General features: G+C 36.3%; 1 protein-coding gene across 8 annotated transcripts in view; it reads right to left on the reverse strand.

Moving 5' to 3' along the window:
• The window catches only part of LUC7L3 (LUC7 like 3 pre-mRNA splicing factor), a 26,422-nt gene extending 6,419 nt beyond the window's left edge, over positions 1-20,003 (reverse strand). For 4 of the 8 annotated variants that reach the window (XR_004326528.1, XM_032498118.1, XM_032498119.1 and 1 more), the window contains exons 1-9: positions 19,762-20,001; positions 10,519-10,585; positions 7,519-7,558; positions 6,842-6,986; positions 6,406-6,480; positions 5,174-5,278; positions 3,996-4,157; positions 3,320-3,603; positions 2,645-2,805 (exon numbers count right to left, since the gene is read on the reverse strand). Coding sequence is in view for 7 of the 8 variants with exons in the window: in XM_032498118.1 (XP_032354009.1) it covers positions 2,645-2,805; positions 3,320-3,603; positions 3,996-4,157; positions 5,174-5,278; positions 6,406-6,480; positions 6,842-6,986; positions 7,519-7,558; positions 10,519-10,585; positions 19,762-19,860 (1,138 nt within the window). In the remaining variant the exon portion in view is untranslated. Of the gene's footprint in view, positions 1-466; positions 593-2,644; positions 2,806-3,319; positions 3,604-3,995; positions 4,158-5,173; positions 5,279-6,405; positions 6,481-6,841; positions 6,987-7,518; positions 7,559-9,364; positions 9,451-10,107; positions 10,146-10,518; positions 10,586-19,761 lie in introns of those variants that run through there. The other 4 variants (XM_032498123.1, XM_032498120.1, XM_032498122.1 and 1 more) reach the window with 4 other exon arrangements.
• Positions 20,004-20,209: the final 206 nt, after the last annotated feature.

Genomic DNA, 20,209 nt, shown 5'->3' on the forward strand with positions numbered 1-20,209 from the left:
ACTAGGCAAAAAGTACATGGAGCAAGTATGTCCTAGCTTTTCAGTTCCAAGTATCGCCTAAAAAAAAAGATTTCTACAGAAAATGTTAAAGCAAACTACAAACTTTCTGGAAAAATTATTTTTCCCCTTAAAACTAAGATAAGAATTGCTGCTCTAGCAGAGTAGTTCATATGACAGAAAGATGTTTTAAGAGAAGCAGAACCCTCTACAGATTGTAAACAAAGTTGTTAAGACACAACATCAAATAATTGGGGGGGGGGGAGGAATGAAAACAAAATATGGTATGGGGGTGGGGAGCACTCATTTAAAGAATGTAAGAACTGAAGATTTTATGTGATGGAGCATTTTCAGCCCGTAACACTTGCAAAATGCATGAAGCAATGTCCAAGTAACTGACTGCAGGACTTGCTTCACGTCTGTCTGTCCACTTATGAGAACTGTTCCAGTACAGTGTGCTCTAACTGACCTTGTGGGAAAGTCCTCCCTTTGTGCCTTATGGGCTTCTCCGGTGCACAGGTAGCTTCAATGAGGAAGAGTCGTCTTGTTGCCCCGTAGAGGACTAGTAGTCAGTCCAATAATCTTATCTTCTGCCCTATACAAATATGGTAGATCTTAATAGTCCTAAGGACATCCACAAAGTGTGGTGGATTTTAGGGCTAGGGATTAAAAAAAGAACCTCTCTTGACAAAGAGAGCACCCTAAATTGGTTGGTGGTAAGAAAGATAAGTTTATGCAAGAAACCACTTTTCATCTGTGGAGTCAGATAAAGTGCTTTCATCAAAGCACATGGAGTAGCGAGTGCCTTCTTACTTGCTGCCATTATCAAATGCTTGCCACTACTCATATCTGACCTCAAAGTCCAGGCCTTCAGTTTTATATACCTGGGAGTAACTATGTGGCCACATAGTATTTTCAAAAGCCAATAAATTATGTCCCTTCTAAAAGAGATCCCACAATTTAAAATAAATCTACAATGGCATACCCAAATCTTTCAAGATGGACCTGATGCAGTTTTCTCTGAATCAAGTCTTCACTCCTTCCTCTACATCTCACTAGGAAAATCCCTGTTTTTCCATAGTCTAAACACAATGCAGCTTATTTTACTTAGAACTTTGATTATATTTTGCAATGTCATCATTACAATTAGGATCATAGCTAAGCAATTCAACTCATTTTTTTCTGCTCTCTCCGCAAATTACATAAGCACATTTGTTCTTAAGTCAAGCCAGTGCCATTTACTGCTCAACTCTGATCCCAGTTATGAAGGCTAGCTAGCTTCTGTCCCTGAGAACCAACCCAACTACTTTGAATGACCCCAATAATGATATAGCAAAGAGCTTAAGTTCTCAAAGAGAAGTGATTAATTTCATCTCTGACATCCATATCTGGCTGTTGAGAGTTGACCCCTCATCCCAAAAAATGTATTACACAGAAAGTCTTGCAAAAAGGTTAAGTGAAGCTTTCTTAAAACTAATATAAAGTCAGTTAACTCTTGGTATCATTGCCTTTTGAATCACAAGAGTAATTTCTGAACTTAAATGCAAATACTAGAGCTTGTGACTTAAGTTTTAAAAAAAATCACCCTTGTTTCCTACTTTAAAATTTGCTCCATGTTGTAGAAAAAGCCAATATATGTAAATATTTTAGAAAGGGAAGGTGTCCTTATTTGAGAAAAAATAAGACCAAAAAAAAAAAAAAAAAAAAATTCATTGTTTGTGCTACTAGTTTTCTAACTCAGTTAAACCCCACAAAAACCAGACTAGTTCCATAAAATACAATGAGCATCACATACAAACCTATAATAAACTCAAACAGGAGCACATATATGTGATGGTGATCAAACATGGACACAGGCAGGAAAGGATGGAACAAGCAGAGCCAAGAAAATTAGAAATAAGCCCTTCCTCTCATTCCTGAAAACCATGCAAAGCAGACTAGCCCAGTCAATACAGAATGATAGATGCTCAAAGAAACTGAAGGAAACGCAGTAAGGGGACCCTAATGACTAAAAGAATTATTGTTCAATGAAGGCTAAGTTAAAAGATGAGTATATCCTTGTGAAAACATGCCAAAGACAAAATGAAAAAGTCCACTAAGAGTGCACAGTGAACCAGCTACTAGAACGCCACAGAAAACCAAAGGAAAAAGTAGAGGGGGAAGAGCATGTTCTTTCAATAAAAAACATGTTAAGACACATGTAAGGCATTCAACTTCCACAAACTTAGAAGTACCGAGTAAATGAATGCTGTACATGAGGACCAATGTGATAATGTATGTTTACTCTGCACGACATAGTATGAAACACTGCAGCAAGTTAAAAAAAAAAATGTTGCCAACAACCAAGAATTCTACACCCTAATAACCCTAAAGGTAATGCAATACTTGGAAGAATCTAGAAGTTTCAGGTGGCTATCAACCGAAGGATGTGGTTTTAACATGTTCTTTAAACACCCGGTCAACCATCATTCCCACAATTCAGAGGAGAGGGGAAAATAGCACTTGTCTCCTACTGAATGGTGTTCATTATAAATGAAAATGAGTATAGCCTGTGAATAGAATTCTGTGTCCAAAGAAAACTGAGTGGATGGGGAGACAAGAAAGTGAAAACAGTCTCTTAATGAATTAAATTCTCACAAAAACTAACCTTTCTCCTTGGATTTTCTATCTTGTTCTCTGTCCCGACTTTTGCTCCTGTGCTTATATGACTTTCGATCACGGCTTTTTGATCTTCTTCGATCCCGACTACGGGATCTATGCTTTCTTTCTGATCTATCATGGCTTCTGCTTCTTCGTCGATCTCTACTTCTTAAATAATTTAAAACAAAAGAAAAGCAACGTCAGCTGATATCACAATGAGAAAAATACCTTGAAGAATTATATACTGTTCAACAAATAACAAGATCAAGCAAAACCCTTTCAAAAGCAAATGAATAGAGCCTACTATTAAAACATATTTACATTAGAAACCTTAAGAAATGAAGATCAAAAATCCTTCTAACTTCAATTTTTCAAATGGGTAAACCTACCCAAAATAGTTTATAATTTAACTGTATTCTTAGAAGCAGTGACAAGAGAAGCACTAAAGAGACCATCTGGTACAGTCTTCCTAGTAAGATTGTATCAAACTTCCTCAGACTGACTCATGGGAAATAGCAATGAAGTTGCCTCAAAGATGGACTCGTTCAATGATTCAACTCTCACAATCTATCCTAGAGCTTAATGATACTTAAGTGTTCCAAGTACCAAAGACTGTCACTAGTAATTACTACTGTTTATTTTTGCGATATATGCCCAGCACTGTCTCATGTGTCCTACATACCTGCTTCGCCTCCTTTCTCTACTTCGTGATCTTTTGTGGTCTCGAGACCTGCTGCATCTTCGGTCAGAGGTTCGGCTTGAATGCCGACTCCGTGATCGACTCCTCTTTCTTCTTTCTCTGTCTCGAGCTCTTTCTTTTTCTCTTTCTTCCTCTTCTCTTCGCCTTTTCCTCTCTCTTTCTTCCCTCTCTCTCTCCCTTTCTTTTTCTCTTTCTTCTCGTTCTTGTTTCTCCTTTTTTAAACGCTCATCACGATCAGGTTCTTCAGTTCTTTTTCTTAACTTTTCCTAAGGAAAACCAAAGTTCAATTTTCATAGAGCTATAACCTTAAAGACACTGTCAATGATTACCTAGTGTGAAACGTTTGTAGACCAACTTATAGACTCTTGATACACTAAATGTGAAATGGAGAAATCTCAACACCATATATGTACACTAGATATTATCTGACTAAACCCTCAGGAATATTCTTTCTCCCAAATTCCTGGCAGCAAAGAAGTAAAGAAAATAAAGCGCCCTGCTACTCTGATGAACAGCAAATTATTATAGGGATTTTCATTGCTTCAAATAGCATACATCAGCAAAAAATATCAACAGAGGTTTATATCTCTGTGATCAATGTTTAACCATACTAAAATACAGTATTAGCTATAACTAAAATACATGTTACAAAACTTACTTTCAATTCTTCTACGGTAGCTTTAATTTTGGCATAGCCCATGTGCTGTTTTCCCATCAAATGGTCATCTACCCGGGACTGGGCATCTCCCACTATCAAAAAGGCTCCACACACTTCACAAACTTCCATTTGTTTTTCTTGGGCAGCAAAACTTTCTATTGTCTGAAATGATAAATCAATTATAAGAGTATCTGAGGAAGAGAAAACAAATCCTCCTCAAAAATACTTAACATTTAGAACAGACTTCTAATTTTGTAAATTGCTACTTTCCATTTCCCTGAAGCCGTAATACTGGGCAGCAACTGGTCTTAGAGAGGGGAAGCATGACAGCAGATTTCCATATCATCCAGGAAGTACTGAGACCCCCACCCCTCAACTAGAACCCTTTAATTACCCACACCACCTTGAAAATTCAAACTACTTTACAGAAAGCTACCTATTTCAGTTCGAATTCATTTCTTGCTCGGTTCAGTAGGTTAAAAGTGTGGGCTCCATATTAAAAATGTTTTTCAAAATCATTAAGGAACTGAACTCACTGAGTATAACCTGAATAGTCCTTTCAGTTTTGGGATTCAATGACCAATTTATATTTTACCATCAGTATCCAAAACATGTGTATTATATTCTCAAATTGAAAGTTAAAATAGGAGGTATTTTTAAGAGTATACCGATTTTGAGGGTGGAGGATATAGCTCAGTGGTAGAGGCCATGCTTAGCACACACAAGGTCCTGGGTTCAAACCCCACTACCTCCATTAAATAAATAAATAAATCTAATTACCTACCCCCTCCAAAACAAAACAAAAAAGAGTATACCAAATATGAATTCAAGTAATATGAAGTGAATAATTTGTTGTAACAAAAAAGAAAGAAAACTCAGGCCCAAATAAATACTTAAGATTCAAGGCACAGGTTGGCAAGCTGGCAGCTAGAGGCCTTTTTTATAAAGTGGAACATAGCCACATATGTGTGTGCATTGTCTAAAGTTGCCTTCATAATACAAATATTTTTATATTACGAATCTTGTGATCCACAAACCTGAAATATTTCCTATGTGGCCGCTTAAGATAAAGTTTGCTGACTCTTGATTTAGGACATTAGAAAGTTGTTCTCAAATAGGAATAGATCCTAGTAATTTATAGTACAGCTTGGGTAAACCAAAATGAGGTTGCTACTCACCGAAGTTGTAGACCTAAGCAATTCTCTCTCTTCTTTTAACTGTTCAACTAATTTCATCATTCCCTGGGCTTCTTCTACTTTTCCTTCAGATCCTAATTCTTCAATCTAAGGGGAGTTAAAAAAGCAGTCAGAGGGGGTGGGTATAGCTCAATAGGCAAAATGCATACTTAGCATGCACGAGGTCCTGGGTTCGATCCCCAGTACTTCCATTAAGTAAATAACTAAATAAGACTAATTACCTCCCCCATCAAAAAAACCACAAAAAACAAAAAACAGTCAGGTCATCTTTCTGACCCAACTATCCAAGTTTTGTTGTTGTTTTTTTGACTCACAAGCTTCATTAGCATTTAGTGGTTGTTTCGGGCCTTTTTGGTTTTGTTTACTGAAGCCTCTTTGGGTTTAATGTATCCCTTAGATTTTGTTTTTTTACAGCATTAATTACAAATACTTGACAGGAAATAAACAAATTTCCAAGGTGCACAATTTCCTAAGGTTTAACCCCATAAAACCAACACTAGCATCTAGATAATGAATACATAAATCACCCCAGGTTTCCTCCCGCCTCTTTGTAGTACCTCCTTCCCAAAGCAAACACTGATCTGCTTTCTGGCACTACAGATTAGTTTGCATTTTCTAGAATTTCATATAAATGAAACCATGTACTTTTTATTCCTTTTTTTGGAGTCCAGCCTCTTTCACTCAACCTAATTATCTTAAGATTCAACCATGTTGTTACAAGTAGTTAATTCCTTTTTATTACTGAGTAGTATCACACTGTATACATCACAATTTGTTGACAGACATGAGTTGTTTCCAGGTTTTCGTTTGTTTGTTTCCCCTATTATGAGTAAGCCACTATGAATACTGGTATACAACAATTTGTGTAAACATATGTTTTCATTTCTCTTGGGTGAATATCTAGCAGTGGAATGGGTCATGGCACATATTTTAACTTTTAAGAAAGAGATAAACTCTTTTCCAAAGTGGCTGCAACCATTTTACATACCTCAACAGTGCGTTTGCCCAGATCTTCACTAACACTTGATATGGTCAGTTTTTTAATTTTAGCAATTCTAATAGATGTACAAAAACTATCTCAGTATAGTTTTAGTTTGTATTTCCCTAATGACACCGAGCACCTTTAAGCACCTTTACATGTATTTATTTGCCATCCTTGTATCTTCCTTGGTTAAGTGTCTTAAGTATTTTCTGACAATGCACACAATTCTCACCTGCTGCAGAAGAACATCAATTTTATCTGTTAGAACCTGAATTTTTTCTTCATTTTTGCCTGTTGGGCCAGCTGCCTAATGAAGACAATAGAATGTATTATAAACAACTAAAAAAGAAAAACATTCAAACTCTCAAATACCATACCTAACATTTGTATTTAATAATTAAAAAGTTGAACCACAAGGATAGTAACCCAATTATCTCAATTTGTTAATCAGCAGCATATTTTTTGTTATTGATACTTAAGAGAAAAATCTTATTAGCAAAATCAATATTATATTTACTAATAAATACTAAAAGAATAAACAACTTTTAAGTTTTATATCATTCGAAAAGTAATGAAGTAATGAAAGAATACAAGTTTCAATACTAGGGAGGTATCTGGGTTTCCAGAGAACAAAGATACTTTACAAAGACTGTAAATCTCATACTCACCCCAGAGGATTGCTGGTTTTGAGACAATGCCAAACGAGCATGGCCTCGTCTAATTCTACGTTCTACTTCGGCAAGTAAACTCTGTAAGTATCGCAGAAAATCTCTCTCATACCCAACCTTCATAAAACGAGAACTCTTCTCATACCTAACAAAAATGAAAATAAACAAGCATTACTTTCTTTCCAAATCTGTATCCATTACAGCTCTCATATTCTATCTTAACTAATCTCATGGACTACTGTATTTCATTTAGGCTGAAAAGTAAACCAGGTATACAAGAAGTAAATTTCTAGTCATCCCTCATCCTGGTAAAGGCAGGCAGTATTTAGCAGTATATTTGGTTAAGAGCATAGATTTTACAGCCAGGCAAATCTAGGTGCTTGAACACTATACAGATCCTGTGACCCTGGCCCAAGGACAAGTCTCATTTGTAAAACTGGCGCTGTTAAAAAAAAACAAACAGGAAAAAAAAGCTTATGCTTATGCTTGGCATACAGTATGTTATATACTCATATGGTGATACTACATAAATACATATCACTTTCTACCACCACCAACGGAAAGGACCTCTATCCAACGTTTATTTTACACGAAGTCCAATTACTTCTTCAATTTTTGTCCCCTTCAAACCAAATAATGGCGATGGGGCGGGACCCTCCCCCCAAAAGGTAACTTACTGTTTTCGTAGATTTTCATCATGAATTTTTTCACATGGCCCTGAAAGAACAAGAAATATGAATGTATAAATTATTGTTGAGGCTAAATTTTCTCTACCCAAAACAAAAGGAAGTTTTTTTTTTTTTAAAGGAAAGATCCACTTAATCACTGAGTGGTCTGTAGACACCTAAATTGAGCCTACTGAATCATGAAGCAACACACCCAAGTAATAAGCACATAAAAATTGTTCTCCTTAGCCTTCAAGATCAGTACAATGCAGAACTATATGGTAAGAAAAAAAGGGGAGTAGGAGGAATGAAAAAATTGTTCCTTACTGCCAATAAGAAAACTGGGATGAGGGCAGACCAATGGTTGAACCACCATTGACATTTTATTAATTTTGAGTCTCTTACACGAAGTTAAATAGTACAAGATTAGCACCCTAGTCTTACCCCTTAGCAACTCCAAAGGCAACCGATTTTAACCCTTTTAGCTTCATCTTCTGGTATTTACCTCTGTATTTCTAAATTCTATGCTATTTTGCCTTTTCTTGGTTTGTCTTAGGCATCAAAATTTTAGGTTAAATAAACAGCATCTATATTTTGACTATGCAAGTCCTATTAACTGCTGAGCCAAACAAAAGGTGCATTATGATGACACTTTTTATACACTTTTTACTTCTGGAATTTTTTCATTTGTTTATTTAGTCTTTTCTATATCTCTATTTCCAAATTCATCTTGAACACTTAAAACTCAGCTACGCAAACTATCTCAATACCAATTTCTCTCAAGATTCAAAATGTATCAGATAGTCAGCTTCATTTTCTTCCACGAGCTTTCCATCCTGCTTCAACCTGGGCTGCTTATTTTCTACGCTGACTAATAGAGTTGATATCCTTACAAACTCCTTTTCTGGTCTATACTGAATGCAATTTACTGGATCTCTTATTTTTCTCCTTTTTGGTTTATGCCCACATGTTGGAGTTTCCAGAGAAAAGGTTCATGGCAGATAAATTTGTTAAGACCACACATGTCTGAAAATGTCTTTTTTCATCCTCATATTTTGCTGTTTGGCTATATAGCTTAACTAACCTAGGTAAAAACATCTTTTCACTCAGAATCCTGGGGATGTTTCTCCGGTGTCTTCAAGCTTCCAGTGTTGTTACTGGCAAATCTGAGGCCATTCTGACTGATAATCCTGTGAGCCCCACCCACCACCCCTGGTGTTCTCAAACAGTTTCACAACAGTGTGCCCTGGTATGGATCCTTTTTCATTTACTATGTTGAGCTCTTGAAGGACTCACTCCATCAAGAGTAAAGTCTTTCAGCAATGCATTTAACAAATTTTTCCTCCCTTCTGTTTTTTCTATCTAGAACTCTTAATTAGCTGTTAGAGAACTGGACTGATAGAATTTTTTGCAAATTTTAATTTTTTCCCTCAACATTCCACAAATTTCCTCTTAAAAAGTTTCCACTGATTTTATTTCAGATTTCTCTACTTCTAATTTCCAAGGGCTCTTTAGTTTTTCAAAACTTCCCTTTCTATACAGCATCTTATTTGTTCTGATATCTTCTTATTTCTCTGAGGATTACTAAATTTCTTATGGCTTTAAATTTTTTTTCTTCTGCTTTCCCCCATTATCCACTATATTCCACTAAATTCTTTTTTTCTGTTCGTTTCGGTTAATCTTTTGTGTTGAATTTTCTTCAAATGTCTGACTGGTATTCCTTGGCTTGCAAAATACTTTCAAAAATCTGACTTAAAGTTGGTATGCACAGGCAGGGTTTGTCAACTAATGGGCTTTAACCATAGGAAAATCAGGCAGGGCAAGACTTTCTGTTAGGAGATTCCCCAAGGGTTAGTACCTGTAGATCACTTCTCTGGAACTGTTCACTTTCTCTAAAGAATCCTCTTCTCTTCTGCCTGGGGAAAAACATCTGGCTGTATCCTTCTAGGAACAGGGCAGAGGAAGGGAATGGGAAAACCTCACTATTAAGAATATAGACTCATTTAATCTCTCTTACACTCTTTTTTTTACTCATTACTGCCCTGTCTTATATCTGTAATCCCAATATCTAGATACATCCAGCCCTGATGTGCTCCTAATGCTTTAGGGCAAGCATTGTGCTTAATGAATTAACTTCTCTCTTATGTTTCTAGAATGACACTAGTTATGTACCATCCTCGGGGAGAAGAAAATAGTCACCCCAATTTTTTTTTTTTTTTTTTGCATTTTTTGGTTCAAATGAACTAGAGTCTCTTTAGCCCAATTTCTCCAGAAAATAACCCCCTGATCTCCTGGGCAGTAGGGGTGGGAAACCTACAGAATCACCAGATGACAGGTCTTAAGAGTCTGACCACTTAGACTAGTGGTTCTCAACAGGGGGAAATTTTGCCTCTCCAATGTCTGGAGACATTTTTGGTTGTCACAACTGGGAGGTGTTACTGGCATCTAGTGGACAAAAGCCAAGGATGCTGCTAAACACCCTACAATGCACAGGACAGCCCCACCCCAAAACAGAATTTTCCAGGTCACACTGTCAAAATGTCAAAGTTGAGAAAATCTCTGGTTTTCAGTCCCATGATTCAACTCTGCCTTCTATGGTACCTGGTGCCTCCAAATCCTGAGCCTGTCCAGGGTTCTGCTGATCAAACTCTTGCTTCTGTTTAATATCCCCTTCTGTAGGCTTTTAGGGTACAGATTTCTCTGTTATTCTTCCATCCACTTGTCATCTTCCAAAAATTTGCTGACATCTCTAATGTTATCTCCTCTTCCATTTACACCTTTTTTGTTTTTAAATTTCACTTTAGTGGAGGGGTTTCGGGAGGAAGTAGAAATAAGTATGTATATTCAATTAAGCCACCATAATTAATTAGACTGGCATTATTAATATATTCAAAAATCTATGCCAGGACTTTTATCAACAAACCTTTAAGAGAAAATGCCTTTTCAAAATAATAAAGTATAGTTTTTCTTAAAACATAAATTTGATGAAAGTTACACAGAAAATTCTCTTACCAAGATCAGAACGTGTGTTTGTGAATAATTCCGCAGGACAAAAACCACAGAGGTAATATTTACAAACCTAGTCAAGGAAAACAAAGGTAATTTAACTTTTTGAAATTGTTCAGTTTTAAAACTATACCAAAAAAAGGTGCCAAGTAACTATTTCCTCATTTCATGATCTTCATCTTTCAATCATGTAAGCATAAGAACAATTTTTTGTTAAGCCATTTAGTTAGGTAAATTAATGACTTTTAGATTCCTGGATTTCAGCATAAGAAGTGCAGGACTGATAGTTTACCAGCACTTTCTATTTCTATTATTACTTTCTACTTCTATTATAGAAATAGAAATCACTGCCCCACCCTCCAGCAACAACAAATATTGGAAAGACATCCAGAATAAAGGTAACTTCTAATTTTCACTTAAAAACAAACAAAAACACCCTACAGTGTCCTTACTGTCCTAATTTTGTTAAAGACCAGATCCAATTTACAGAATAGAATTTGAAAATCATTGTCTAAATTCCAAATAACACTCATTTAAAACAATCTAGTTCACTATTTTCACTTAGACATCCTGTAACAGGTCGTAAAATGTACTGGATATTTTCACACATGCCAGCCCTTTACTGAATGACTTCCATGGTATGAGGAAGAAACTAACATTTAATTCTCTCTCACTGGTACTTTGTAACTCCTTCAGATATATTCCAAGAATGCTCTATCTTATATTTAATTTTGTAACACAGCAAATCAAAACCTATTAAGCAAAATTCCAAAATATCACCCTTCATATAATCCTTCATTGTTATTGAGTAAATTATCAATGTACAACTATGATATATGAAAGAAAAGGTTAAATTTAAGACTGAATTAAAGTTTTTTGGAGACACTTAGGAGTGGATGTTAAATCTGAACTAGATTGGGTTTTTTTGCTTCAAAGGTCAAGTCTTACACTAGTTTGAAGCAATGTGGTTCCATACGCTGTGTCCAGAAGAATTAAGGTCATAAAGAACAGATTCAAAAATCCTATCTAAACAGATTGTTTTATATTAATATTATCCTCTTATATGTAGCCATACATAAGTCATAGTATGTCTGTACCACTGTCTTTTCTTTAGAAGTTTTTCTAATACTTGATTTTAAACACTATTCTGCAACTTAAACATTGTTCTTCCAAATAAATTACTAAAAGATTCTGTATGACCACAAACAAATGTTGGTGAGGAAGTGGAAAAAAAGGAACCCTGTACCCTGTTGGTGGAAATGCAAATTGGTGCAACCACTATGGAAAATACTATGGAAGTTCCTCAAAAAACTAAAAAGAGAACTATCATATGATCCAGCAATTCCACTCCTGGGTACATATTAAAAGAAAATGAAAACACTAATTCAAAAAGATACACGCACCCCAATATTCAAAGCGGCATTATTTACAATAGCCAAGATATGGAAGCATACTAAGTATCCATCAACAGATAAACAGATAAAGAAAATGTGGTATATATAAACAACGGAACACTACTCAGCCATTAAAAAAAGAATGAAACCTTGCCCTTTGCAACATAGATGGACTTGGGAGGGGATTATGCTTACTGAAATAAACCAGACAGAAAAAGATAAATACTGTATACATTATCACTTATATACGGAATCTAAAAAATAAAACTAGTGAATATAACAACAGCCAAAAAAAAAAAAAAAAACCCAAAAAACAGACTCTGAGATACAAGAACAAACTAGTGGTTACCAGTAGGGAGAGGAAAGAGGAAGGGGCAAAACAGGGGTAGGGGATCAGAGGTATAGACTACGATGTATAAAATAAATAAGCTACAAAGATATATTATACAGCACGGGGAATATAGTCAATATTTTATAAGTAACCATAGAGTATAACCTTACTTACATTTATATAATAGTGTAAATCAACTATACGTCAATTTTAAAAAAGGGCTCTACATGCACAAATGCTTAATGTTTTTAAATGCTATACTCTTTTCTAATTATAAAAAAGTCTAATTTGGGAGGGTATAGCTCTGTGGTAGAGTGCATGCTTAGCATGCATGAGGTCCTGGGTTCAATCCCCAGTACCTACATACGAGTGTACATGAAACATATATAAAAATAAATAAACCTAATTACCCCCCCCAAAAGAAACAAAACAAAACAACAGGCCAAAAAAAGTCTGATTTGTTCAATTTTGCATCCATTTTAAGTGTATCAGTAAAATACTACTGCCAACACTCAACTTAAGAATCTCTCTCATTTGGGAGAGGGATGACAGAGACAAAAGGGTATGCTACTTATCTTTCAGACCATTAACCCTGGTTCCAAAGGCCCAAAAATTATTTAACAAATCCCCACAACTGTAACAGTTATATGAAATAGGTTAGTAATAGTTATTACCATCATTTACCATTATTTATAGTTACAAATTATAAGGTTATATAATAATTTAAAAACTAAACTTGGTGTTCAGCCTTCATAAGTATGAAACTTTCTATCACTATTACTATGCTTTTAACTTCCACATACATATGTAAGTTATACATATAAGACCACTGTCAATCATTAAAAACAAAAGGAATAAACATCTCTAAGATCCCTCCTGACTCTGAAATAATATAACCAAATACAAACTTCAAGTATTTCTAGGAAGGAAATCACAGTTATTTTTGGTAATGAAGTATAATACAGTACTTACTGAATCTTAGAATCTTAGTTTTAATAACATTTATCCCGAAATTAAACTGACGTGAAAATGAATTGGGCTTTACCATATATCGTAGGACTTAAGTTTTCTATAAAGGGGGTGACTACTAACTTCAAGGTTTGTCATAAACTGTCTAAAAAGTTCTGTTTTTTAAAACTAAAACACTTCTGATTTTCCAGACCTTTTTAAAGTTTTACTCTAAAACCTAAGCCTTATTTCCATGAATAGTTTTCCAAAAAAATTATAAATTCTATGGTGGTCAAATCTCTAAGTCTATACTATGTCAGCTTTCCAATAAAATACATGAATGAACACACTTACATCCAATACATACTGTACAGAATTTTAATTTTAAATGGCATTAAAAAGTGGAAATGGCACTTCAACGTTTAACACTCTGTACTAAAAATAATGCTAGAAATACAAAAACAAGTAAGACTCACTCTTCAGAAGCTCCATCTGGTAGAAGACAGACACAAAAACAAAAAATAGAGTGTACTAAAATGTACATGCATCACTAGAAACAGAAGGGAATTTAGCCAGGATTGTCAAGGGTCAAAGCTTGAACTGGTTCTTAGGTTCAGAAGTGGAAAGGCTGTATAACATTCTAGGAATAAGGAAACGTGAAAAGACAAGACCTAACAGTATGACACAGGCAAGTTGAAACAGGTATGCTTGGAAAGGCAACAGTGCAGAGTTTGAATCTTGGCTGCCATTTACCCACTATGAAAAACTAGACTGTAATTAGGCCTCAGTGTATGCCATACAAAAAAAGTAGACAAGTATTTCACAGTGGGACTGTAACATTTAAACTATGTTTATTAAATTGGGAGAAATGGGCAAATTAGTCTGATTTTTAAAATATTATCCATTCTTCCTTAAAAATGTCTTTGGCACTATGTAATCAAGTAAGACAGTCCTGCAGATCTACCTACAATTTAATCCAATCACTCCATCTGAGATGAGAAACAGATCAATCACATGACCTGTCCTGAAGGCATCTAGCTACTTGCAGAATCCAGATTAAAACCTATTTTCCTAATTCTGTGTTCTGTGTGCTCTTTCTACTCTTCAGCTTTCCTTAAAACACTGCTATAATGAATGGTACGTCAAACATGTTACTCTACCCAATAAACTGTAGCTACTTAGACTGCTTCTTTTAAACTTTCCCATGGTTTGAGGATGTTTAACTAAAAATACTAAGTCTTTTATTCAGCAAGTCTTAACCAAATGTCCACCATGGACCTAACGATCTGATAACCAAATAATGGGGCAGGGGGCCCAGAATTCTAATATAATTTTTATTATTCTCTTGATAAAATTAAGGTAAAACCAACGATCAGAAGAGTTCAATCTCGATAGCATACTTTTCACTACCAGTTAGGAGAATGCAGAGATACAAATCAATCGTAGAAATCTGACTAGAAATTTTTAATTCGAAGTTTCCATCATATTAAAGTCAACTGTCAAAAATGAACACTGAACGTTATATAGTATAGAGTCGTGGGACAATTTGGCAGTGCCCATCAAAATGTAAACTGTGTGTTTAACTGTCTTCTTAGGAAACTTTCTTACAAGTGACTCAGCTGTATGTACCAGAATGTTCTTTGTAGCTTGGTAATGGTAAAAGAATGACATAATCTACATATCCACCAGGAAATAGTTAAATCAAGGTAGATTTTTATGTACCAAAAAGAAAAGATTCCACAGTATAAGCAAAAGTTAAGCATAAATTATACTTATAGTATTACATTAATATATATTAACTTTCACTTATATAGGTCTGTAAATTATTCTAATATATATGTAAATTATCGTAAGTAAATATACCTTTCATTTGTATGTGTGTGTCTGTAAATTACTGTAAGTAAAGATCTGAAAACATACATACCAGTTTTTAAGCTTTTCAGGGGAGATTTGATGATGGGAAGGGGAGGCAATGACACACTTTCATTATTTACTTCTAAGTTAAATTTTAATCTTTTATAGTATGCAAATTTACTTTTGTAAAAAATCATTTTAATGATTCTAAATCAGAGGGAACATAAAACAATAACTCAATTCCTAATATAGTAATTAGTCATGGTTCACTCTTTTTATTGCCTGCACAAATTTTTTTGTAAAATTTTAATCAATTCTCCACAGTAGTCTGATAGTAAACATCTTTTTCCTGTTAACAAGCCTTCAATTATTTTCCAATGTCACTGAGTCCCAACTTCTAACACTCAAAACCAGGTTCCTGCCCAATTATCTACATACCCCTTTCCCCAACAAAAACAAACAAGGGCTTCAGCACTATTTACAATTTCTCAGGCCTAAGATTCACTCCAAACCCTAGTACCATGTTTTCTCTCCCTCAGGCTGATTCCTACTAATCTTTTAGGTCTCAGTATTTAAAGGCCACTTTAAGAGGCCTTTCCAAAGTATCTCAGTCTGGGTTAAGCACCCTCCTCACGTGTGCTTTTCTAGACCCCGTACTTTCCCTCATTGTGCTATGGGAAAGTACTCCTTCCTATCTGCCACCAAATGATGGTTCTCTCAGGCCAAGTGCTGTATCCATACTATTCTGTTGTATCTATCATTAAGAGTGATACATTCTTTGTTAAAATAAATACAGGAATTTCCCCAACTTACAAGAAATGATGAGAAAATTAAAACATTTTATAAAACAATGAAGCACTGCATATTAACGTAAGCTACTTTCTCCCCTTGTGAAGAAATCAAGTCTAATGAGATACATACACACATGCACATTTTCCCAAAAGCAATCAAATATTAAGGAAATACCTTAATATTTTTGGTGTGATAATAATATTGTGGGTTTTTTAAGTCCTTATATTTTAGAGATAGGTAATGATGTCTTTAAGGTTGAAATGATAGAACTGCTTCAAAATAATGAAAGAGATGGGAGATACAGAAGAAATAATACTGGCCATGTGTGGATAATGTCCTGTCTTACTGGATATGAGTATACATAGAGTTCATTACACTATTCACTCCTATATGTGTTTTGGAGAGAAAAGGCAATCAGCAGTTATATGCACAACATACAGACTGCTGGCAATTCTGAGAAGCCCAACACTTACCACGTACTATAGAGTAAGGCAAAAAATGTCTACACTTCTGACAGAAAAAAACATTTTGGTGACTGTGAATTAAAACTATCTAGTAAAATACTTCTAGATGTGATGAACTGTAATTACTAATTTTTTTGCTTCCAATTTCCTTCCTAGATTCGGAATCCCTTTTTTTAGATGTTAAAAGAAATTCACAAGTAAAAATGTGGCAGAACCTTAACTGTTTTTTCCCTAAACTTCCAGTGTCAATGACAGTATGTGCTAACATTCTGAAGATTTTAGAAAAGAACATTTATTTCAATTCTCTTTATAAATTATTAAACCTTCACTGAACAGAGGGCATATTTGAATTTGATAAATGATCGAAGAAATCTCATTCTATATATTGCTAGAATCAGAGTTAAGTCAAAAGTTAAATAATGTTACGTATGCGTTGAGATCTACAATAGAAAATCCACATAAATATATATATAATATATATATATATATTTATGAGCTCGAGATCAGACTTTACAATTCCCTACAATCTCAACTCTTCACATGATCAGGCTAATACCTTTTCTGTCAAACACTGAACTCTTCACATGTGGACACTAACTGAAAGGTGCTCACACTAGGCAGTTAAAATCATATGCTTTCCTTGGCAGTGCAAAAACTCTAACATTAATAAATTCAATCTGAAAAAACAAAACAAAACATAGGCGTTCCTCATTACTATGGTTGTTTAGGATTAAGAAAGTAGAGCAAACAAACCGCTTAATGCAAAAACACTAATAATCTTAAGGAAATGTATAACACTAATAAATGAGGAAAGAGGGTGTGTCAATGAATCCTTGGAACAGTATTAAAGCTAATTTAACTTGAGCTGAAAACTACTTTCTCTCAGATACAAAGGTAACAATCTACACAAGTTGGAAAGGCCTGTAAAGTAAAGGGCTGTCCCTGATAGTTACATACATACATCTTTACAAATAAATGAAAGGTAGATAATTTGCATCACAAATGCATCCTTCACTTAAAAATGAGCTTCCCCCAAGTGCTACTAGCTCACAATTAAAAACCCAATACTAAGGAGGTGGGTCAGGAAGTCATAGTTTACAAGCTTTAGAATGCAACAGATGCCAATTTTTTAAAAATGCGTATTTCTGGGGCCCTCCCCTAGATCTACTGAATCAGAGTTGTGGGGGAGGGGTGGCCATGAAGTACAGAAATCTGCATTTAAAACAAATTCCAAACGTCAGTCACAGATACAGACATCTAGGACTACTTGGGGTTAACACTAAGTTTCCATTTCATTCTTAAACAAAAGGACCCTGACCAGCTGAAATGGCTTTTCCCATCTAGTGCAAGTGTAGCAAAGAAAAATTTCCAGATAGAATAGGAATCCAAAAATATTTTGAAATACCAGGTTACAGTGATGATGAAACCCTTACAGTATATGCTGGAGATGTCCATTCCTCCAGGATTTTAGCATTAACAGCCAACAACATATGCAAATAACCCGGAAGTGATGTCAAGAGCTTCCCCAACTTTATAAAACTCTAGAGGAATTCCGACTTGCTTATAAGAGGCCATGTGCTTCGTTCCTGGTCTACCTACACCAACCTCTTCCTGCAGACATAAATCTGAAACACCAGCGATTGACTTTTTCAAATCCCCGAATCTAGAATGCAGTGCAATCTGTCATTAAAGACAAAATGTTTTGGTGACAAGCACCGGAAGTTTAAATCAGTGAGAAGCACTAAAACCGAAAGGAAAGCAAATTTATTGTAACTGAGATAACATAAAACTTAAGTTGCTTTTCTGAGAGCTGATTCACCGCTAATGTTATAAACCTATCACATATAATGCAATGTGGCAATAAAATACCACCAGGAAAAAAAAGTTTTCTTCACACTTGTTCAAAATCAATTAGGCACAGACATAGGCTGCTCCAGTTGAGTAGGCAATCAAAAGCAGTTTTTCTTCTTAATTCAAATTAGATAAATATCCTATTTGCACAACAACTGAATTATAATGTTCTTTTTTTTTTTTTGCAAGGCTTATTTAGATGGCAAGATTACTGAGTTAAGCAGTAAAAGAAAAAGTGACAAAAGAAACGCCTAGAAAGGAAAGGAACAAAGTTACTCAACTTTCATTTTGACAAATAGGGGGAAAACACACACAAAAACAGTTTGGGGGTGAGAGTATAGCTCTACTTACAGAGCGCATGCCTAGCATGCAGGAGGTCCTGGTTCAATTCCTAGTACCTACCTTAATTTACTAATTAAACCTAATTACCTCTCCCCCAAAACAAGGAATAAAAAAAAAGTTTAAGAAGCTTCACTTCTCTTGAGGTCAGTGACGAATATGTGAATTTATCCTATACAATGAATCCTACCATGACACTTCACACTACTTTGGAATCAGGCAGCACTACACGACAACTTTCTTTAGTCACTTATTTTTTAAGGACTTGTCTAGCACCAGCTTGTTTTCCTACACTACAAAAGAGAAGTTTTACCCTGACTAAAGCCTATGTTTAAAAAGAGTAAGCAACTTTTTTAAGGTGTATTTGCTTAATTATTCCTTCATATTTTATCAACTGCCTCTAAATTTACCATGTTGTTTGATGATAACCGCACGTAAAATTAAATTCTACATCTATTCTTCAGGTAAGACCTAAGATAAACGTTACACACCATGCTCAAAGCACTAGAAATACATTATGGTATTTGCAAAGAGTCAGTTCACAGACAACGGAAAGTGAACAAGACTACAAAGATTAGGTTTAGTTTCGCCATTTAACTTGCCAAGAGACCTCGGGTGAGCCTCACAAATCTCACTTGTGAAACTGGCTTTATACACAGGGTTAAGATCAAGAGTTTCACGTGAGGAAGCCTTGACAACTATCTACATGAATGGCTTACTAGATCATACCGCTATCAAACAATATTTGCAAATCACAGTAAACCTTAATACGTTATGACCTCTTTTAAAATTTTATTTCTCCATATAAGCGTTGAAACGGAACCATAACTGAAATAATATACTGCCACGATTTTTACCGCTGTTCCTGGCCAGAAATTTCAGTCTAAATACGACGCTCAAGCAAATAACGGAAGAATTTGCCCTTTTCCCTATTTCATAATGAGGTGAAAACTCCGGAGCCTCTAAACGTAATAAAATACTCCTTCCTTTCCCGCGTTTCCCTGCCTCATTAAGATGCTTTTCAGTTCTGCCAAGGGTCCTTTCTGACTTCCTTGATACTAAAACAACAACAAAAACAAATCATCCCTCATCCTTGGATCCAGGCGGACTCCTCCCTCCCGGGCTATCCTCCCGGCTCCCTCCGGCCAAGGGGTCAGATACTTGACCCCGGGGCGGCCTGGGCCCCAAACCTCGCCGAGGCCCCGGCGGGCCCCAGCCCGCGCCGCTCCCCTCCCCCCAGGCGCCCGGGCACAGGCCCAGGGCCCGCGGGACTTACGCTCTCGTGGTCCCACCGCACGTTGCTGCGCTTCTCATCCGGGGCGAGGTTTCGGTCCCGGCCCATTAACTCATCCAACAACTGCGCGGCCGAAATCATGGTGCTTTCCTCGGGCGCCTGCTCCCACCAGCCCTAGCACCTGTGAAGGAAAACGCCGGCGACACCGCCGCCAACCTCTCCAGCCCGCTCGCAGGCCTAAAAGCCACCTCTAACAGGAGCCGATAAGACAAAATGGCCGCCGCGCGGGCGCCTTCCCAGCATGCCGCGCGTGCGCGTGCGCCCGCGGGGACACGCCCAGGCCTGGTGGGTGAGGGCCGGCGCTTCTGCCAGCCCGGGGGCGGGGCCCACCGAGGCCAGGACTCCGCCCCTGCCAGGTGGCACCGCCCCATTCCGCGGCGAGCGCCATCCGAGATTACCCTACGTGCAAACGCAGTCGACCCGAGCTCTT

Source organism: Camelus ferus, chromosome 16 (genome assembly GCF_009834535.1).
Source record: "Camelus ferus isolate YT-003-E chromosome 16, BCGSAC_Cfer_1.0, whole genome shotgun sequence".
Classification (NCBI taxonomy): domain Eukaryota; kingdom Metazoa; phylum Chordata; class Mammalia; order Artiodactyla; family Camelidae; genus Camelus; species Camelus ferus.